Source organism: Pagrus major, chromosome 4, assembly GCF_040436345.1.
Source record: "Pagrus major chromosome 4, Pma_NU_1.0".
NCBI lineage: Eukaryota > Metazoa > Chordata > Actinopteri > Spariformes > Sparidae > Pagrus > Pagrus major.
Genome location: NC_133218.1, coordinates 16,534,055 through 16,556,787, shown reverse-complemented (window position 1 = coordinate 16,556,787; position 22,733 = coordinate 16,534,055). Strand labels below are relative to the sequence as shown.

Sequence of the window (22,733 nt, the reverse complement as noted above, 5' to 3'; positions counted from 1 at the left end):
ATAGTTGCAGATGCAGCTCTATTGAGGAGAAGTGTGAGTGTCTGTGATGGGGATGCAGACAGCCACCTGTTACTATGGCTACATAATCACACAGGCTTTGGCTTCTCACAAAGCAGGAGTCCAATGAAGACACGTTGAACATGTTAAAACCATAACAAAAACCGGACTTGCAGATAAAAAAGCAATCATTTAAGAAATTAACTGATTATATTTAGCGTCACGGCGTGAGCGCGCGCACAGATAGAGCGTGCTGAAATGCGCGCGTGCATTAAACGATCACTAATGACACATTAATTAACCCTACCGTGCGTTTAGATGTCAATGATGTTAATAAAACCAGCAGATCTGTGACTAACAAGGGCGTGTTGAGGTTTAATTGCGGAGTAATTGAGACCAGCGCGGATTAAATCACGCGAGGTTGACGCAAACCTTTAATCAATAAACAGTCATCATCCAAAAATGATAATAAAGAGACAATAAAATCCATAAAGCAGCTGTGTGCAGAGAGTGGTGGTGCGGGTCTTACCTGTACCGCCGGCTGCTCGACCCCTCGCCGCTGCGGACCGTCCCTCCAGCTGTGCGTAACGGACGCAGAGATGCTGACTCCGGGTTTTGGGGAGCTACAAGGGCGCACCGCATGTCAGGGCTTGAACGAGGCTCAGCATAATGCTGGTAAGAGGATTAGGAGCCGAACACCTCTCACCTTCCCTTTCACACATAACGCTGTATCAATACACCAACATTCAACCTGTTGTGCTGCTAGTCGCAGCTGCCAGTTTGATGTGGAGCGACTGTGAGCGCGGTGCCTGTTGGATGAAGTATAATGAGATGTTCAGAGGCTCACAGGGGCAGTTTGGGTGTGGTCGGGTGTAGCCATTTTTTAGGAGTGTAGAGAAATTATATTATTTACATTAACAGAGACCAAATATGAGAATGAATGTAAAAACCAAGTGATTGGTTAAGAAGGGAGATATTTGTTCCCCGCTTGGACACAGTATGTGCGTAATATGTATGTTGATAAGTGTATGATTTGATTGTTTATTCTGTAGGCTATTTCATCCTATTCTAAATTGAATTATCTTTAATTATTTTTAAATTTGTGTGATGTTGATTTGCCTCATGTTAAAAGTGATGATTCACAGTATAACTGGCAAATTTTACATACACATATGAACATATGACTGTGTCCAAAACGCACATATGGTTTATCATCACATTCTGTAGTATCACAGTATTTAGTGTCAAACCTTACTTTTACCAATTACAGGTGGGATTTAAATGCAAGTTTTGAAGTGTAATCATTTGATTCAGGATTAGTGAGCAGAGCTTTTGACTATATTGTACTAAATATCAGCAGTGATAAATCAAGTTAAATATTACCAACTCATTCTTCAGTGACTGTATTTACAATAAAAATCACGTAATCATCAAAACTGTCTCCAAAACTTTGCAAGAAAATATAGAAAATGTAAAATACTAAACATCTGACCTACAGTCTGAGTCTCTGCTCATTCACACAGGTGTTTTCACTCATTCTGGTTGATTATATGAGGTCACCAAAACGTCCAATCAAGGATAATAAAGGTTTAAGTTGTCTCACAGCAAGTCAGGGGTCCTGCTGATCACAGCTTCATACAACAACAAGACGCTGATTTTAAATTAATTGAACTGTGTGAACTTGAAAGAATATTGATTCAAAATTGGAATCGCCTGAAAAAGAAATAAAGAAACAGAATAAATTCTGAACTGATTAACTGGATAAGCTCTCTGGATGACTTTTTTTTATTGGATTACTTTTTGTTGATTTTGCCCTCCATCTCTTACATTAAAAGTACATTAGGAAGAGAGCTCTAGATGCCATTATGGGCACCTGACTGTGTTTTAAGACAGACCTGAGAAACTGATTAGTCAAAATGTTCAAAATGGTGTCTTAAAAACTGAAACACGTTTGCTGAAGTTTGGATTTGAAACAAAATGACTGCATCAGTGTGGGGCTTTACCCTTCTTTCTTTGAAGTCTACAACGGGAGAAGGCGTGTGCATGTTCCTTCTTCTAATCACTAACAACAGAAAAATAAACTTTAGCTTCGGATACCAACTCATGTATGTGGATATATTTCAAAGTACTCCATACTAACAATCAAACTCAGAGGCAACATCATACAATTTTGTTAAATTGATATCTAATGAAGTGTCCAGGTGGTTTAGCTGCTTTTCAAATAACTGCAAACTCCCTAGTTTAATCCCCTCCCCTCACCCCGTGTTTGAAGTCTGTATCTCCTCTGTCAACTATCTAATGAATACACAAGAAAACACAACGGGATCTGTGATCCGAGAGAAAACACTTCAACTCCAAAAATAGGAACTCTGATGTTTATTTCTGTCAGGAAACTAACTGTAACTTACAAATAAAATGCATCATTAGTCTGAATTTACCCGCCAATTGAAATACAATAAAATGTCCAAATCCAGCTGGATGTCTACTGCAAGTACTTCCCAAAAACACCTTTAGAAAAATCATTCTGAAACAAGTAAGTCAAAATCAAACAACTTCAAAAAACACAAATAAATATTGAAGAACGGATAAAGAAAAGGCTCAAATGTGAACAGAGTGGAAGAAAACAAAGAACTCAAGCACAGTCAGTGTAAAAATGATACAATTTGAGGTAAACGACGAGTGAATCTTGAACGTTTCACAGTACATCAGTACAAGTTAACTGTAATAACTTCCTTCATTATTCTGTACCAAAACTGTGGACACTGAGTCAGTAAGTTTTTCTCATCTGGGACAGTTCAGGACATCTGGGCTCAAAATGAAAGAGAACCATCAAATCAAAGATTCACTGTTGAACTTAATAAAGAGAAGAAACGTTACAAATTAATTGTACAAAATATGTTTTCACAGACTCACATTTTTTTGACAAGTAACTTTAATTTCGCAACCTAACAAAAATTCTCCTGTATGTAAACACTTCTCTCATGTCCACAACAGGAAGATCAACAGAAAAAAAAATCCACAAATATTATTTAAGTTGTTTCAGCTGAACTAAACCTTCGATGGTGACTGCAGACAGACAGAAACCTTTGATAAACATGGACACTTTGAAGAGAATAAACGTGGTATCAATTTAGACTTACAGTAGTAAAGTACTAGATCCGTTCAACAGTGAGTCGCCAAGCTGGTACAGTAAGATTAAAAAGATTTGGTCTGAAGACGGTTAACAGTTCACCCAGTGGAGGAAATCAGGTGACCAGTTCTCCAACACAGGGGCCAGATGCATAAAACTGCGTAGGTTCACAACTAAAGCTGTGTGTACGCACAAATACAGAAACATGAAGTCTTTTCGTCAGTTTTCTAAAGCTGTGCATACGTCTGATTCTGTTTTATAAATCTCAACCATTGTGGAAACAGGCGCACGTGCACAAGCTTCATTAACACTGCGTTTTTATGCGTACACATACAGTAGTTTATACATCTGCCCCCTCGTCAGTGTGTGTGTGTGCGTGTTGTGTGAGTGTTGGAAGATGAGAAAAGGCAGTTAGAAGAAAACAGCTGCTTTATTTTTAAGTGGACGACAGTTCAGAGGGTGTGCAAAGTAAACGTGCTGATCATTTAGTGAACTTTCCTTTTCTTTGAGCGGTATCGTCTCCTCCTCTGCTTGTACAGGTGTCGGAAGTTGATGAAGAGTCCTGCAGGCAAGAGATGACTTCTGTTAGTATGAAGTTGATAGGCTAGTTGTCATGTTTGTATATTTGGCTGCCAAAACATTTTTGGACATTTTTGAACCAACCAGCATCCTTTGAGGAACTACTGGCAGCTATGGACATGGTTTAGGTGTGACAACAAGCGAAGGAAGCAACTGTTTGAAAACAATAATAGCGGCTCATCGTGAGATTAGCATAGCTGCTATAGCATCAGTTATATCAGAAATGGAGAGTTTATTTCATTTAAAAACAGCAAAGAATTGAGGGCTTCTCTTGATGGAAAACATGTTTGCTTTTCTCTCAACTAACAGTCAGACTTTGATTTACCAACTGGGTCTACTCTCCTACTGTTGATCTGATTGGCTGAAGTCAGCCTGTGATAGACGGTCATAGATAGATGGTTCGTCCAATCACATGCCAAGTACTTTATTGAAGGTGCCTCTCCAGATTGCTCTGTGTAACAAATCATCTGGTGCATCAGGTTAAGTAATGTTAACTAATACTGCTAATTTATGGTAGGTAAAAAAGTTGCAGATTTCTGAACAGAAAAGACAAAGACAGGAGGCAACAACAAACCATGGAAATAGGCCTGCCAGCAGCCTGAGAGTTATCAGAAAATAACCTTAAATATTATCAAGGCCTGTGGGTGTAATATGGTTGGCTGTTTTTGCAGACATAGACGATGAGTCAGAGACAAAATGTGTTAGTGGATGTCTCACCCAGAAACATGAGGACCAGGTAGACCTGCAGAGTGTAGGAGAAGCTTAAAGAGTGTCCCAGCACTGCAGGGAGGGGGAGGCTGAACATACGAGTCTCATCAAAGATGGGCAGGGACTGGATCACAGCCACCGCTGGAAACATGCACAGAATGACACACTGTCAGCAACAACCAACAACGACTGCTGTAAAATTTGGTTTATAACACCATTTTCTTTTGTAAACACATGAAAGACTAGTAACTAACCTTCAGCCACAACCCCCAGCGGGTACAGAGGGATCCAGAGGCTGTATCTCAGCCATGTCAACAGCTTCCACTCATTGCCAATGCAGGCCAGCATGTAGAACGGGTACCTGATGTAAGGAAGGAAGGCCTGATGTTAGAGCAGGCAACAACACATGTTCACCAGAGAGAGAAGGAAGGTGACCTGAGCTCACCTGAAGATCTCAATGGTGCTCCACAGGTAGAACACGAAGAAGACGACAGCTTTGTTCTGCATGTCTTCCAGACTGCCGAAGATAACGAACAGAATGACGTTCCTGCCGGCCACCTGCAACATCACAGAGCAGTCCATGTAACACTTTTTTGCAGCACTTTTCAAAACGATTTCTACAGTACATCACACCTGAGAGGCAACCTTTGGCCCAAATAATGAATCACATACAAAAAGCATTAGCACAGTAAAGCTGTTTTACACTTGTGCTTTAGCCTTAGCAGAGGCTTAGAGAAACTTTCTGAAAATGAACACAATTATCCCCATATTTAAATGATTGTCACTTTTCTCTCCTCTCCACGACGGCCAGCTCTCCTTCCACCTTTGAACATATAGAACAGCACATCCTACAAACTGGTTCTTTTTTAGTATAACCAGCTCCTTATGATGTACTGAAGGACGATTGTGAGCCAGGCCTTAATGGCCGACCTCACAAATGTCCTTGTGGCTGAATGACAGCAAACCTTGTAGCCAGATTTTAAAACTGATGGAAAGCCTAATACCAGAAGACTGAAGGCAGTTACTTCAGCAGATTAATGCTCATGATTTTGGAGTGAGATGTTTAACTTTCACATATGAGTGTAATGTTCAGGTATCCACATACTTTTGTTTTATTTTTTTTTATACTTTTACTGTTTATAGTAACTGAAATTTCTAGTTTGTTTTTTTATGGCAATGTTTTCATCTTTAAGGTTGAAATCACATGACAATGAGAAGTGACTGACTCCCCTGTATTACCTGTATCATAGCAGGAAAAAATCCAGTCTTAACCAGACCCAACAAGGGATTGATGACCTCAAGCACGGCCATCATCTGACAGAAATACATCATATCAGCCGTGGTGTGGAAGGTATCATAGAACGAATCTGCGGAGGGCGAGAGACACAAATTAAACAGCACATTGCATGAGCCACTATCCATAATCCTCATCATTTGCAAAACAAATCCCTGCCTGCTGTGTAGCCGTGTTCCTGTTTCTATTCAAATGAGCTCATCTGTGTTTTCTGGACTGTCTGTTTGTTTTATTTCTCTGCTTAGTGGTGCTAATTATGTTTGTTTCTTTTTCTGTTTTGTGTTGCACAAACACTGACCCAAAAATTAATTATTAAGTCCATAAAACTGAAAAGATATTAAGGAGTACAATTGTTTTAGTTTTATACCTGTTTTTTAATCTTTATTTAGTCCATCCCTCTGCAGTCTGCCAATTCTGTGTTTACTCTTGTGTTTCACGCTCTGTTTTCACTTATTCCTAGATTTGTGTGATGTACTAAAAAAGCCCAAGAATAATGTTACTGACAAAAGCGTGACTAAATATAGACTCAGATGATTTATCTATCTCAGGAAGGTTTTATGTCTCTGCATGCATATTTTAAAGGCAGACCAAAAAGAACAGAAAATAGTAGCTGCCTGGAACGTCAGTCAGAAATCAGTCCTAAAACATTAAGCATGTTTTTCAAAATGGTTAGTAGTGGGCCGTAATGTGAAGTTTACACAATTTGAACTGAAGACTAAAACACACAAAAGCACACTTTTGGAAATAGATCAAAATGAGAACTCTCTATATTTGTTCTCTCACTGTGGAAAGATCTGGCAACATGGAGATGTCATAAAAAAAGGCAGACAGGGCAAGAGACACGAGCAGACAGACGATCAGACAGTTTGTAAACAAGTCTGCAGATTAGCCAAACTTATTTGTAAGAGCAAACAAATGTGATCAGTAAAATCATTACTCAGACTTTCCGCTGTAAACATCAGGGATAACAGACAGACTTCCTGCTTTAACTTTGACTGACCATATGTACCATATTTGCACACTCACTTTCAAGTTTTACATTTTAAAACTGGTTTTTGATTAATGTTCACAACCTAACAATTGTCCTAACAATTGTAAATGACTGTCTGACTGTTAAATTGTTGCAATCGGTATTCACACAATCCTTAAACCTACGATTAAGACATTATATTATTTAGCCAGTAAAAATGATTCTTTGCAGGACACTTTGCCTTCCTGTTGGAGAGAATCTGGCCAACACTTCACTCTACTGGCCTTTTTCTTACAGACCTTGACCAAGAATGAAGAGTCGCACAGTCATGTTGACAAAGATCCAGGAGAATCCGAGGAACTGCACCAGGTTGTACATAAACAAGTAGCCTCTCTTCAGTCCAAGGAAGGCTGAACAGGAAACAGAGGAAAATAACTCAAATGAACGACTATTGCTAACATTACTAAAATTCCTCTTACTTCCTCCTACAGGATAATAAAGATCAACATTACTGACAAAGCTTCAATTAGAAACATTTCAGTGAGTTTTTGAGTTGTTTGTCAGCTCAGTGTGACTCACGGTCTTTACGAACTCTTGACTCCACACTTATCCTGTTAATCTTCTCCTCCTCCTGAAAGAAATCACACCATCACAATCACACTTTGCAATGTACATGACTAAAATGTTATTAATATTTACTGCTATCATCACTTGTTTTAATATGGTAACTATGAATTATGTTCTTTCAAATTTCTCAGCAGTGGTCTGCAGTGGTCTGACCAATTTGTTTTATTTGTTTCATATTTAGGAAAATAGTTTTTCACCTTTTAAACCAGGAAACATTTACAAACAAAACGTTCTAAATTCATAAATGTGTATACATCTACATACATTTCAAAATGAATTTTGCAAGCCCAGTTGTTGAAGCCATGTGCAGGAAGAGTTTGCATTAACATCCATTAACTTATCTGAAACTACACCTGTCCCACATGGAGCTTTGCCAGGCCACAATGAGCGATGCAAAGTTTTGTGGTCTAACTTTGCAAGGCTAAATATGAGGAGAACCTGTGGCTAAAAAAAACAACAAACAGGCCTCTGTGTTGTCTTGGCTGTACTAACTTTAGTACAGACTACATTTTGCAGTCATTAGTCACAGGCTAATGCCAGGTTTGCTTCAGCAGTCAAAGGCCTTTTCCATAAGGTCTTACCTTAGCCTGAAGCTCCATCTCAGCATCAGACTCATCCAGCCAGCGGTCGAAGTCAGGAGCCAAAAACAGAGGCTTCTTCTCCTGCAGCGTTAGCCGGTCCCACCAGCGCTCCTCCTGCTTCTTGATCTTGATGTCCACCTGACGCTGGGTGGACTTATGCTTGATCTGAAAACAAAGGATTGGAAAATTATATAAAAGTTTCTAACTGGGACACACACAAGGCAATGAAATAATGCCAGCAGCTGTTGTGTGAACACTTTCTGGGACTGATCATCACAACATCACAGGTCTTAAATCCACAACACAGCAAATATCATCTAAACACATTTTAGTTGAAGGGTGGAAGAAAAACCAGCAGCTCTTTGTCCCAGAAATAAATTCACTGATAATAATGTAGCTGAATATCTCCGGCCATGGTGTCCCAGCTAATCAAGCCTCACTTCAGCAGGGAGGCGTTTTTCAATCAGTGTTCACTGACTTAACAACAGTGATTTCTAGCTGGTACACTCGCTCAATCAGTGCCATGACGCATGGATTTCAGTTATGGTATACTGTGGATCTTTTATCTGAACAGCACAAAATAAAATATGTGCTTTAGTGCAAAAAGGCTTAAGTTTGTATTTGCAAATATATTAAAGGCAAGACAAAGAATTTGGTTTGCCTTTACTGCATTTTTAGTTCAATGCAATTACTTTGTGTAAAAATTACAATTCTCAGTTATCTTTAATGCTGTAGGTGAAGCGGGGTACAACTTTTACCGCTGTCATACCAAGTGACAACACGAAAGTTTGACAATAAGAGATAATAAAAAGTGCACCAAATAGTTCATATGACACACTGTGGGAAAATAAATAGACACAGTAACTTCCCTTCTGAATCCTCATTTATTTATTTTTTCAAAAATGTTAATCATATAGCAGTCAAGCAAAAAATAATGCATTTTAATACAACAATTGTCTTCATCATTAATTAATAATATATGAATAAAAGATCATTACCTCAGGTCTAACAGGTTCCAGGAACTCCAAACAGAACACATATTCATTATCTCCTTTAGCTCCATGGCCCTGTGCTGTGGAAATAATATTAAGATTATATGTTTACATTACACCAATATCAGCCTTTCTATTGTGTTTCATTTATAAACATCATAACAGACCTCATGAATAACATAAAGGTTTGTGGAATATTTTACAGTTAAGTTCCATTTCAAATTTGTCGTTATGCAACTGAACATCTTCACTTGAATGTTTTTTATCAGTATGTATGGTTTTATTTTTGGCACTGTGTATGTTTTGGACTTGCACCTTATCGATACAACAATTTCCATTGGGATGAGTTCTACTGACGCAGCAATGTAAATACTAACCTCTAAACTGAAGTCTGTTGTTTTCTTGTAGGCTGATGTCGAGATTCTGAAAAACAAAAAGAAAGCCATCACAACCAACCCGACACTGGTGCACACAATGGACAAAACTGCAGTGGAAATTAAAGGTTGAAGGGACATTTCTGTATTTTGAAACCTGGGCCTGATACTTCAATGTTTGGGTGTGCAAATGAAATACACCTCGCTAAAAGTAATGCAGTCTCATACAACAGCCCTGCAATAAAAATCCTCAGCTCATGAAGGTTACAATGTTATGTTGTTGCTTTAACAGTTGGCCTAACATGTAACATGACAGGTGTTCCTCTCTCAGCCTGCTTCAGCTATCTTTAAGCCATCCTCCTAAGAGGCTAAACAAGATCCAGAACAACCATTAAAAGTCATGCATCTTTAATAGGACATTTGTCTAACAGATGCAGGACGGGGATGGAGCAATCTTGGAAATGTCAAAGGGGAGAAGAACCTGTATTTCATGTTTCTAATGCAAATACACAGCCAGCAGAATGAAGCTAAAATAGTCAGTGGCAGGCTTAGTCCACTCAAAATTAATTTAATTCTTTTTTTCCCTTTTTTAAAAAATTTATATTGCAAAATGTATACATTATATATTTCAGTAAATAAACATCACACACTAGGGCTGTCACCAAATCAGACTGTCACTACACGATTAGCATGGCCAAACAAATTCACAATAACGATATTGCCGCGATATCTAATGAAAATGTGTTTATCTTTGACTTTGTTTACTGTTTTTTTTCTCTTTTTGGCAAATGAATTACACTCAAAATACCAGTAGGGAAGTGGACAGAGCGTCGGTGTAGCTCTAACTGTATGAAAGTGTACAAAAAGAACAATTAGACTTAAAGGTGCACTGTGTAGTTTTGGGGAAGAAAATTTAATCAGAAGAGAAAGGTAATAATACAAACTCAGAAATATTTATGTTTTCCGTAACTGAATAAACAAGCTATTCTCAGAGGATAACAAAGTCCCCAGAACACTGTTTGAAGCTAGAAAGGTGGCAGGGTCCGCCACATTTAAACAAAGTAAAACAGTATGACACTGTGTTGTTCTTTAAGGTCAGTTTGTTTTTTTCAGTTTATTCAGTCATGAAAGAGTTTGTTTATTTAGTTTGTTTAGGCATAGAAAAATCATTCTTTGAATAAGTAAAGGATGTGAATACTTCCTTTACCCATTAACATGGTGTTATTAAGTTAAGCTGATATTAAGTATGTAATTTTTTTAAGGACATTAATGAATGCAGGACTTTTACTTGTAATATGTATTTTTGTCACTGTGACTCTTGCAGTCAAAAAAAATCAGTCAATAAAGATCTTTCTCTTCTGATTAAAATTTCTTCCCAAAACTACATAGTGCACCTTTAATAGAAACAATCTTCAAGTCTTACTACAGGTTTTGGCTGGCACAAATCATCAACACATTAATCATGCATTGAGCTGGGCTTTGTCGCAAGAATACTTTCTTTTGATAACGATATCTATGTATGCTAAGTATAGAAAATCACACGTTGTCGAGTTGATAACGATGCAAAACAGGAAGCCACACTAAAGCTGTCATGTTCAGCTGTCTCCTTCCACTTATTCAGATATCACTGAGTCGGTTATTGTTGTTTTGTTGAGTTAATTTCGACAACAAACTTGTTTATACTACATTTAAACACGAGCTAACCATTAACTAATCGTTGGTGAGTTGAATGACCCCGACGACAGAATAAATGTCGTCTAAATTGTGTTTTTAAGGCAGCAACAGACAAAAATACATGCTTTTCTGAACTGGGGACAAATCTTAATTAATTTATTTTGTCAGTTTTCTTTTTAACATTATAATTTTGATGTTGGAGGTCAATTTAGCCATCTTATATCTGCACACCTTCACTCACTAGCTAACCGTTAGGCTAGTAAAGCTAGTGTGTCGCTACAGTGGAGAAAACATCAGCTTGCTAACATCGCATATAGGATTAAGAAGATAAAGTACCAGGTTTATTTTAACATATTATTGAAGCAGTGGTTAAACGACAAGTGTGTGTAAGTTGAGGCTGAAAGGAGCCCGCTGGATGTGGCGGACTGTCCTACCTTGGTATCGCTCAGTTCCACCCGGAGATAGATCTCTCCGTGCCGCTGAGCCCAGTAAACATGAGGAGTGAGGATCTGCATTATCACTCTGTCTTTGCTAAAAATCTACATGCCATAAAAACAGGATATTTTACTCAAACTGATGAACCGAAGTCCTCATCTGACAGTCTGTCTGCCAACCCCCACACAACACAGTGAGGATGATGGAGCGTGCTTCCGGGAGGAGGGCTCTAACGGACTTCAAAATAAGACTCCTGAAGGGCTGGTTGGTAGCTTCAAAATAAAAGTAATCAAACTTTTCTCTCCTACTACTATTACTCGAAACTGAACTACTCCTCTCCAAGTTAGAAAGACACACAAAGAGTGGTGAAGAATTAAACTGCTTGACTTGATCCTCGAAAAACTACTAGTACCACACTACAAAACAAAACAAGCAAACAAACAAACAAACAAACAAACAAACAAACAAAAACTCTTATAAGATAAACATGCAAAAGTATAGGCCTATAATCAGGAAAATAAAGTACTCTATGCAGGAATGGCTTATATCATTGTGGTATATGTTATGTAATCATATAAATATGGAAGGATTAATACGACATTGTAAGGTAAAAGTAAAAGTATGAAAATATAACCTGGAGAATGTACTTTAAGTAAGGCAAGTTTATTTGTATAGCACAATTCAGACACAAGGCAACTCAAAGTGCTTTACAGGAGCATAAAATACATTGCAATACATTAAACAAAACATTTAAACAAGTTAAAAATAGTAAAATAAGCTGAAATAGAATAGATTTTAAAGAGACAAGGCAATAAAAGTTACAGTGCAGTTCAAGATATTGATCAACGCCTTGAAATTGCTTAAATAAAATGCAGTGGCAAACAAAAAGGTTTTCAGCCTTGATTTAAAAAAGGTGAGAGCTGGAGTGGACCTGCAGTTTTTTTGGGAGTTTGTTTCAGATATGTGGTGCATAATAACTGAACGCTGCTTCAACATGTTTAGTTTGGACTCGAGGGACTGAAGGAAGACCAGTACCTGATGACTTCAGAGGTCTGGATGGTTTGTAACCTAGCAGCAGATCAGAAATGTATTTTGGCCCCAAACCATTCAATACTTTATAAACCAACAGCAGGATTTTGAAAACTATTCTTTGACTGACAGGAAGCCAGTGTAAAGATCTAAGAGCTGGAGTGATGTGATCTACTAGGACTTGAGCAGCAGCGTTCTGAATCAACTGCAGTTGTCTGATGGATTTTCAGAGAGTCCCGTAAAGACACAGCAGTCGAGTCTACTGAAGACAAATGCACCGTGACAGTTACACTATTGCGTATTATATTAGATTATTCTTAATCATGCATTTATGTAAAAGTAGAATTTTACTGTTGTAGCCGGTTGAAATGCAGCTGAGTTTGAACTATTTTGTACAGAACTTATGATTTTATTCATTTTGGATCCATTTGCTGATTATTTTCTCAAATAATCAATGAATTGTTTGATTTGTGAAATTCCTGAAAATAGTGAGAAATGCCTACAGAGTTACCCAGAGTAAAAGCAAATGTCAAAAATGTTAACATGCTAAGCACATACTTTGAACAAGTATGATATAATAACTCTTCGGGCATTTGAGGAACTAAAGAGAATGTTATTCCAAATCTTTTGGTCCAGGTCTTATTCATAAATATGGGTACATATTTAGTACCTGATTTAGTACAAGCAAGATATTTGGGTTACCTCCTGGATTCTGCCACAGGAGGGCATTGAAAGACTGCTTTGTGAATCTGGCCTGCCTTTTAGTAGATACACCCTGTGATAGTTTTCTTTGCCATATTGTAACAGCATTCACTTTCACTTTTTGATTACATAAAGAATCAGTCAGTGAAGATCTTTCTCTTCTGATTAAAATGTCTTCTCCAAAACTACATTGTGCACCTTTAATACTTTAAGAACAGTTTCCTTACATACTTTTACTTGAGTTTATCAACATTTTCAATGCAGTACTTTTTATAGTAATAGAGTAAGTAAAGAATGTGAATACATACCCACGGATATGGTTATATAACCTATATAACAATGGCATAAGCAATTCAGCCTGCAATGATAAGGCCATGTAAATCTGAGTTAAGTATGTAATTTATTTAAGGACAGTAGTGAATGCAGGACTTTTACTTGTAATTAAGTATCTTAATTTGTTTAATAATCAATGAAGATTGTTGTCTTCTGATTAGAATTTCTTCCCCAACACTACACTTAACTTTAACCTCAGTTAGGCGAACTTCTTCAGTCACTGATTAAAAACCATTAAATATGAGCAAGAACTCACCAAAGAAACGCAAAGTACTACCTCGGTGAATGTTCTTGAACGCATCACTGTAGAAAACTTTCCGGTGTGATTTCCTTGAGCAGCGGTTTATGTTCACTCAGCTCATAATTATGTTGCAGTCGTACCGAAAACACTTCCAACTGTTCCGGTGAACAGTTCAGCTTAAACCAAACTCCTCCATTTCCACATCTTACATGTGAATTATTCGTAATTAGATAGCTCGTAAGATGTAACGCTGGCCACCTCGGTAACGCCTCCTTCTCGCTCCAAAGTGCAACTAACAGCAGGTTAGCTAGTTCATGTGAGGGTTCACCGGGTCAGAGGTTATTCTCCCGGACAGCCGACACACCGATTTCTTCGCTGTCTTGATTCCCACTTGCTGTCGATTCCCCGAGGTAACATCAAGTGACTGTAAAGGTGTGTTTTCTACAAGAAGCAGGATGAGTCGAAGAGGAGAAACCACCGAGGAAACCTCCAGAGCTCCGGTGTCCTCCTCACAGACCGACGCTGCTGAACAAAGAAAGAGGACGACAGTCATTTACGTCGTTTACCTCATCGCTGCTTTGGATATCACATGGATGTTTTTACAGTTTTCTGTCACCCCTGTAAGTATTTCGGTTATGTCGGAGCAAAGCTGAGATTTCCGTGCCCGCCATGAATGTGAAAACGCTCACGGAAGCGCCCATTAAGAAGCGAATGTACAGTGAAAATACAACATTATTACATAATGCGACATTAAAACTGATTTCATTGTTATCAGAGATGACAGATGACTTATAGCATTTATTATGGCTATGGAAGTGATCACGTGTAGTACATGACAGGCTGAGAGTAGTAGGCTCCATTCATGTACAGCATCAACCCACATCCTTCAGTATATCAGCAGTGGAAAAACTACTCTATTACAAGTAAAAGACCTGCATTCACAAATGTCCTTCAATAAATGACATACTTAATATCAGTAAAATGAACTCAGATTTACATTTTCAAAAGTGAAAGGGCTTATCAATGCAGTCAGAATTGCTGATGTCATTGTTATTTATGTTATATAACCATATACATGGGTAGAGGAAGTTTATAGGATCCTTTACTTCAGTAAAGAAAAAACACATTGTAAAAATACTCTATAACTAGTAAACGTACTGCATTGACAATGTTAAGTACAAGTATGTAAGTATAATCAGGAAACTGTTCATAAAGTATTAAAGGTGCACTATGTAAGACATTTAAATCAGAGGAGAAAGATCTCTATTGATTGATTTGTTTATGTCTAAACAAACTAAATAAACAAACTCTCTTTGTTTTCATGACTGAATAAACAACTGACCTTAAAGGACAACACAGTTTCATACTGTTTTACTTTGTTTACATTTGGCGGACCCTGCCACCTTACTAGCTTCACACAGTGTTCTGGGGACCTTATTTTCCTCTGAGAACAGCTTGTTTATCTAGTTATGGAAAAAATAAATATTTATGAGTTTGTATTATTACCTCATTAAGGGTTTGAATTTCTTCTCCAAAACTACATAGTGCCACTAAAGTCGCAGTAAATGCAGGATTTGCAGAGCCCATTTAACTATTTTGATAGTTTGATTTGTACAACTCTGAAAAGAGAGAGAAATACTGCCACAGGTGTTTTCTCCAAAAAACAGTCCAAACCTTAAAATGATGACACATTGTGCAGAAGGTGCCGGGGGGGAATTAATTTTTGCCACCAAAACCTTCCACTCCTTCCATCACCACAGTCACCGCCTTCCTCAAATATGTGTCGCACCAGTCACATTCATCAAGGACAAACTGTTGAACACTTGAAGACTGATGCCTGTTTACGTCATGTGGCAGCTACTGTAGTTATTTTTCCTAAAGGTATAAAGGAAATGGCAGCAGAATTACAATAGTACCGTTTTGTCTGATACTGAGCAATCAAAAAGTGATTCCTGAAGGCTGTCAAGTTCTTGTTCAAATAAAGTCCAAATAAAGTCACAGTTTGTTGATTGGTAGAGGGTGTTTTCTTACCTGTAGAGTTTTCACACTGTCAAACTGACGTAGCGCTGCTCTGCTCCGACCATGTCATCCTAATGCAATGTTTGTGATTATATGAATTTAAATATGTATTCTCATTATGTCTCTCTGTAGTATTTGGCAAAGAAACTTGGCTTTGACACCTTGTGGTTTGGTTATTTGCAAACCACGGTAGGTGTAATCATGCTGTTCGGGGGTCCTATGTTTGGAAGGTAAGTACAGTATAATTACGGACACTTATACAGAGGTGCATGCAGGTTTTATTTGATGTATCACAGAATCGCTGTCGAGCAAATATTAGTGACCTACACTGTATTTGTCTGGCAGAAAACTTGTGTTTTTTTGGGTTTTGTTGGCAGATTTGGAGATCTTTTCGGAGCGCGAGCAGCCTTGTCTCTGGCTTGTTCTGCAACCGTTGTTTTCTTTCTGCTGCTGGCCATAGCAGACCATCCTGCCATGCTGTTCATCCACAAACTTCCCACAGTCTTCATGCATGTCCTACCTGGTAAGCAGCACTTATTGTAATCCTCCTCACTCAAGTGAATATTTTAAACTTCAAACCTTTATGATTATTTGGTATTGATGAGTCATTCATTGTTATTTTTGCTTTCCTTCCTTCTTTCTTCATTTGCGGAGTTTGTGGCAAGTCTAGGAAAAAAACATCTGAGATTTTTGGATTAAAGTCATAATTATACAAGAAGAAAAAAAAGTTTATTTATTTATTTATTTTTTTTGCCAATTTTGTTGCTCAACTAAGTCTGTCATAATTATATGAGAAAAAAATATTTAATTTTTATTTTGAATTTTTTTTCTTGAAACATAACTTTTTTCTTGCAGTATTTCAAATTCATTCTCGAAACCTTATTTTATTTTTCTCTCTAACAGTGTGTCTGTAAGGGTACATTCAGACCAAATCAGGTGGTATGGTGAAACGCCACAGGTTTGTGCGGCGGTATGGGGGTGTCTCTCCATGGTCTGTGAGTGTGACATGTTGGGAATCCCCGCTGATCAGGTTGCCAAAAGGCGAAGCTGATATTTTGTTATGCTACTAGCATGCTGGTCCTACTAGTGATTATTTGTCCTCATCGACAGATTAAAAATAACAGAGGTAGATCATTACTGTGTGTTTCAAACTGGGGCACAAGACCAAACCGAGTGATCACAAGAATAACATCATGCTACACAGAGAAATGTCCGTTGTGGTCCCTCTGTAGCATTTAGCCATGCTAAATAACATGCCCAGCTACTAATCCATTCTGCTCTGCCTCTGATCACGGATTTGGTCTGAAATCAGCCTAATACTGCAATATGATACGATGCAATAGGATATAGCATTGTATCATATTGTTGTGAAATACACACACAAATGAATAATTTACTTTGATAAGTGGAATTGTATGTAAAATATTTAGGATAAAAATTTCACCCCTGCGCACTGCACTACTGTTTGACCTCAACTCTTGAAATGAATGAATGAAATTAGTTGCAGTTTCACTTTTATCTTTTCTTCCCTCTCCTCTCTGCAGCATGTCAGATGGTTGTTACAGACCTGTCAGAACCTGATAAACGGGCAGATGCCTTATCTAAACTAGGTCTGTGTTTTGGCGTCGGTATGATAGCTGGCTCAACATTGGGCGGCCATCTTAACTCACGCTATGGGTGAGTGTCACTGTGTGTGTGAGTGTAGGTCGAGTGATGTGGTTACATCAGGAGGTCCTATAGATGATGTGAGATGACTGGTTGAGCATATTCTGCTTTTGGACACACACAAACACATGACAATTTCAGAATCAGAATATTAGAGAAATTATTAGAGATACCTTCTGTTAGAGAATTTTGAAGTGGTATTTAATGTGTGTAGAGTTGTAACAATTATTTACAAGATCTTTAGTTGACCTAAAATGTCCAAACATGTTTGTCCTCCTAACACTGCTTTCTCTTTGTATTTCCCAGGGAGACATTCACTGCATGTGTTGGTGCTGCTGGGAGTGCCTTCAGTTTACTGTTGGTTTTAAAGTTTATCCCAAAAAATACCAAAGTTAAAGCTCCAACAACAACCAGCACAGACAGTAAGACACGCTTCCATCTTCTACACGTACACAGTAATGTTCTCAGCTGTTTGGGAATCTGTATAAAATGCTGATTAGGCTTATGGCACATGGCACATGGACATTTTTATTTAAAATAGTTATTTAATATTGAAATAACAATGATGTCACATGACTGACATCATTGTCTATGGGAAAAATTAATGTGACTTGCGATATGGACCAAAATTCATATCTCTGTATTTTCAGGCTGAATGGTGGTACATAATATATATTACTCTATATACTGTATATATTGCCTAGACGTTAAATTCTAAGTCAAAGCCACATTTGAGGTGAAAACAGACTGATAAAAAAATGCATGAACACAGCCTCTGATTGGTTGACCACTGTAGAATAATTAGCAGACTAAAATTAAACATTGAGATAGGGTTGCAGCGCTGTGTCTCCCTAAGTGTTGCAGGAGAACTTGTGAATGAGTAAGGTGGGGGTGTGCAGAGAGTGTGAGAGTGGAGAGACACAAACTGGCTTTACAGAAGAAATGGGTTATTATGTAACACTGCATCGATCTAAACTGTATCATGTTCTAAAATATATCAATAATGTCGATATATGGCCCAGCCCTACTTCCAGGGCCGCCTGAAATATCTCCTCAAACTTGCCACTCTTATTTAGCCTTATTTATTGAAGATAGATAGTGTTCTGTGCGAAACACAATGAGAACATTTAAAGACTTTTAAGATGTTATTGATAACATTCAGCCATTAAATGTGTCATTCCATCTCTGCGCCTTCCGTTGAAATCACGTCAGAACACTGCTGTTGTTCGGATCATCTGCCTCCTCAAGTGGTTGCCAGTTTGTCACTAACATTAATCAGTGTTAATGTTGCTAACGCCATCTGCGTTAACGTTGCTGGCTAATGTTAGCCGGCCACCAAACCTAAGCCTAAGCTTGCTGGTCAAGAAGAAAGATGGTCACTTGGATATGGCTTTGCAGCTCTTGACACTCTAGATACTCACAGCTTACTCCATCAAGCAAAAGCTGAACCGATGTGCACCCTGGTCCTTCTTTTGCAGTTGAGTACTGGATACCATAGTGAAGCTGGGCGCATACTGTGCAACTCAGGCATTTTTTTTTTTTTCCCACAAAATGGCAACTACCAAGACTGTTGATCACTGAGGGAAAAACAGGCTCTCAGCGTACCTCCTCTGAAAAAATAAAGAAATAATAATAATAGGTAATAAATAAAGGTTAAAAAAATAGTTCACGGACCAATCTGTCAGGTATTGTGCAATTGTGCATCAGTGCTATTTTTTTTCTCTCTGAATTCGCTTCAGGTGAGAACAAAAGAAAATCCATATTCAATGTGGGGGAGATCACAAGACTGATGAAGTTTCCAGGTGTGGCACGGACTTTTATTGTGAAGATAGTTGCAGGTTTGCCATCAGGTGAGAGCTCATGTGAGAAGAGGTTTGGTGAAAGAAATCGTTTTCAGACTGTATTTGCTATAAATTATGCACAATTAACCATCAGTGTTGTTGTATAAAGGCCTAATGTGTGATGTTTGTGGTTACCTCCCACTTGTCTGAACTTTTTGTTTTTCACTGCCCAGTGGATTATTTAATACTATATATTTGAAGGACATCCGAAAGATCTGACTTTAAAATGTAAAAAAAATAAATAAAATAAATAAACATAATAACGGTCTTTTCAGTTGGGTTCAGTTAAGTTACATTTAAACAACTTTGGACATTTTATAGAAGCACTAAAACTCTGTAAATCAAACCAAAGGATTGTTCCTCTCTTTCTAAAGGTATCTTCCAAGTGATGTTCTCTATTATTGCTTTGGAGTTCTTCAAGCTGACACCTAAGGAGAATGGCTATCTGATGGCTTATTTTGGCATAGGACAAATGGTGAGTGCAGATTGAAATACAAGACAATTGGGTCATTATTTTAGTGTCAGAATTTGAGACGAGGTCGATAAAACCTGGATGTTTGTTCAGGTTATTCAGGGAGGGGTGATCGGTCGGCTCACACCGAGATACTCTGACCACTCCTTGCTGCTTCTGTCCATCGCAGTTTCTTCTTTGGTGGGACTGGCTCAGGTACACAAACACACACACACACACATAAAGACACACACACCAGCACTGGGGAGTATTGAAGTACTGAACCAGATCTCACAAAACAGCTATGCTTCATCCTGATATATGAAATCAGGATATATATTATATATATCAGGATATATATATATATATATATATATATATATATATATATATATATATATATATATATATATATATATATATATTTCCTTTGTTTGTTTGTTCTCTTTTTTTATTATTTCCTACCTTTTTCCTTTATTTTGTATTTCATTCTGTTTCCTTTATCCGAAAGCACTGAAAATCCCTGATACTGGAGGTTGGAAGTTTTCTACTTGCAATGAAATTAAACGTGACTCATTGGTTGGCAAATTTCCCTCATTTACATAATTTACATTATTTGGAAGGCCTTTATAAAGTTGAAACTGATGTTAATAAACATTTACAATTGATTGATAAATTGTTTATAAACAATTTAATTGTTTGTTAACAGTCAAATAACTATTAAGTCAGGTAATTGACACCCTTCAGCCAATCAGAATCAAGTATTCACTCAGACATAATCCCCTTCGAGGTGTCCGTAATCAGGAATTAATGGATTTTGCTGCACGTCGGACCGTCCAGGCCTCCACGTCGTCCATTAATTCCTGATAATGGACACCTTGTCGGGCATTATCCCTCACTTATTTAGTCAATGTACCATTTGTTTGCTTATTTTAAAATCTTACTGAGTCAATCACTGTAATTGCCTCAAAATTTATTTATTTTGGTGTTTCTTTTTCTCTGCAGGCCTACATGCAGAATGTGTTCCAGTTCTGCCTCACCGTCATGCCAATGATGTTTTCTCTCAGTGTGTTCAATGTCATCACGGACAGCATGCTCACCAAGAGCGTACCATCGTCTGACACAGGTGAAGTCCTCCTGCCTTTCTGCTCGCACAACACACAACTAGAAAATCAACAAAAACATTCACAACAATTGTATCTGATTACAGCTACATTAAAGGTACACTGAGCAACTTTTTGTAGGCCTATAAAGAGAGACACAGCTTGTGATAGAAGGAATAAGAGTTTTCAAGTGCAGACATCAGTGTTAGATGTTCTTTAAAGCCACATGTTCATAAAAAGAAGTCACAAAGCACTCAACTCACGTTTAGACTTGAAGGTTAGCTGCTGAATCCTTAATGTACTAAACAACCAAAAAAGACAAACGAGGACAGCGCTCCCATTACAATATTTAATATTGCCACACAGACGTTTCAGCGTGTATTCTGGCAATTTCACAATCAGTTTACGCAGGTGAGGTAATTATAGATAACCACAATCAGCACAACAGGTATATCCCAATAGGGGGAGCCACATCCTTTTCAAGCAAAGCATCTCTTGTAAACAAAACCCAAAACAAAACAAAACAAAAAACTGTTTATATTCATGTCATAAAAAAGAGGGAAATGAAATCTCCTCATTCATCCCATTTGCCGCTAGGGTATCAAGGAAGTGTATCCAATACACTTCCCATTGGAGAAGGATTCTGTCCCTATTATCACCTCTCTGTGGCAAAGTCATACATTTATACAGTCATACACAGGCTTGTATTTTGAGTTATGGCGTGAGAACAAAAAGAGCACACTGCCCATCTAGAAGTCCCAACAGTTCAAGAATATAGGAACCCAAATCTTTACAAAACAAAGTTACATAGTGCAGCTGTAGATTAAAGGAGGGAGAGAAGTACAACCTCATCTCAGATAGTGAGAATGAACAAAGACCAAAATTAACATTTAAAGTAGAATTTCAAAAATGCAGGTTTTTTTAATCCAATTGTTTGTTGAACCTGCTTTCCTCTTGTATGCAGGCACAATGCTGGGACTGTGTGCATCTGTCCAATCTCTGCTTCGCACAGTCGGACCGACCGCAGGTGGCTTCCTGTATGTGAACTACGGGATATCCTCTATAGGCACAATCCAGTGTGTTGTAAATATGGCAGTGTTTGTTTACCTGCTACAGCGTGGCCATGAGAAGACGACCGAGCAAATGAAATGAAATCTCTCAGTCTGTAAAAAGTATCTGCTCATCTCCAGCTGAAGAAAGATGGAAATCAATGTTTATTTTTTAGAACAATCATTCCTACGCTTGCACATATTTAAAGTTCTCTGTTGCAGTCGTCTACATGACTGAGATAAGGTCAGGTCCCTCCAGTTCATCACTGATTCAGATCTGTATGTTCTGTTGTTTGATCTGAAGTGGAGGTTCAGAGCCAAACCACTAGATGGAAGCAAATCCTCTATTTTACCTGATGATACTCACATTCATGTTAGAGTTTCTCTTTACCTTGGTTTGCTGATTACATTTTATGTAACATCATCAAAAATGATTGAATATGGGACCAATCAACATCACTTAAAATTGAAAATAGTTTTATCAGAACAATTAATAATTTAATTAAAGTTTATTTTTTTAAATGTTTGTTCATTGTTTTTCATTAAACATTTGAAAAGTACTCTATTTTTGAACATTAATTCATTGTGTGTGTTTTAGTGTCCTATGATGGTCCAAATGTTTTTTTCAGAGGGTTTAAATCTTTGGTGAAACACAAAATATCTGTGAGTGAAACAATCATACAATATGTAAATATAATCAGTACTGTCAGGACATCTCAGCCACTCCAGTGCTGTGATGACAGTGTAGTTCTTAAAAAACAAAGTCTTGCAACTTTATTCAGCTGTTAAATGGAATTAGACTTGAGTAACTCTGTTAAATAGAGATTTTTTATCATGTTTTCTATTGCTACTCACAACCAGCAGGGTGTTTTGAAACAGGACAAAGTGAATAAGAAGGATTGGGTCAAAGCTGGTGAGGATTTAGCTTTTACGCGGTAC

The 22,733-nt window shown here is 37.8% G+C and overlaps 2 protein-coding genes across 2 annotated transcripts; one reads left to right on the top strand and one right to left on the bottom strand.

Annotated features, from left to right (window-relative positions):
• Window positions 1-2,358: 2,358 nt before the first annotated feature.
• Window positions 2,359-11,556, bottom strand: LOC140994663 (very-long-chain (3R)-3-hydroxyacyl-CoA dehydratase-like). Its single transcript, XM_073464400.1, has 11 exons — window positions 11,361-11,556; window positions 9,256-9,301; window positions 8,885-8,958; window positions 7,887-8,051; window positions 7,258-7,309; window positions 6,978-7,088; window positions 5,654-5,781; window positions 4,860-4,972; window positions 4,669-4,775; window positions 4,424-4,555; window positions 2,359-3,689 (listed from the first exon to the last, which is right to left on the bottom strand). Exons 1-11 carry the CDS (start codon window positions 11,439-11,441, stop codon window positions 3,613-3,615), a joined length of 1,086 nt encoding a protein of 361 aa, XP_073320501.1. The 5' UTR covers window positions 11,442-11,556; the 3' UTR covers window positions 2,359-3,612.
• Window positions 11,557-13,776: 2,220 nt separating this feature from the next.
• Window positions 13,777-22,354, top strand: slc67a1 (solute carrier family 67 member 1). The gene is made up of 10 exons (XM_073464175.1): window positions 13,777-14,286; window positions 15,818-15,915; window positions 16,063-16,208; window positions 17,230-17,362; window positions 17,657-17,772; window positions 19,090-19,200; window positions 19,566-19,666; window positions 19,757-19,858; window positions 20,648-20,768; window positions 21,710-22,354. Exons 1-10 carry the CDS (start codon window positions 14,122-14,124, stop codon window positions 21,895-21,897), a joined length of 1,281 nt encoding a protein of 426 aa, XP_073320276.1. The 5' UTR covers window positions 13,777-14,121; the 3' UTR covers window positions 21,898-22,354.
• The last annotated feature ends 379 nt before the right edge of the window (window positions 22,355-22,733 follow it).

What these genes read in the sequence shown, in the direction of transcription:
- LOC140994663 (XM_073464400.1), bottom strand. Translation starts at nt 11,441, where the DNA reads ATGCAGATCCTCACTCCTCATGTTTACTGGGCTCAGCGGCACGGAGAG. An exon ending in AGATGGAGCTTCAGGCTAAG is followed by an intron (nt 7,310 to 7,886) that starts GTAAGACCTTAT and finishes GATTTCTTTCAG; the next exon opens with GAGGAGGAGAAGATTAACAG. An exon ending in TTTTTCCTGCTATGATACAG is followed by an intron (nt 4,973 to 5,653) that starts GTAATACAGGGG and finishes GTGATGTTGCAG; the next exon opens with GTGGCCGGCAGGAACGTCAT.
- slc67a1 (XM_073464175.1), top strand. Translation starts at nt 14,122, where the DNA reads ATGAGTCGAAGAGGAGAAACCACCGAGGAAACCTCCAGAGCTCCGGTG. An exon ending in GGGGGTCCTATGTTTGGAAG is followed by an intron (nt 15,916 to 16,062) that starts GTAAGTACAGTA and finishes TTTTGTTGGCAG; the next exon opens with ATTTGGAGATCTTTTCGGAG. An exon ending in AACAACAACCAGCACAGACA is followed by an intron (nt 17,773 to 19,089) that starts GTAAGACACGCT and finishes AATTCGCTTCAG; the next exon opens with GTGAGAACAAAAGAAAATCC.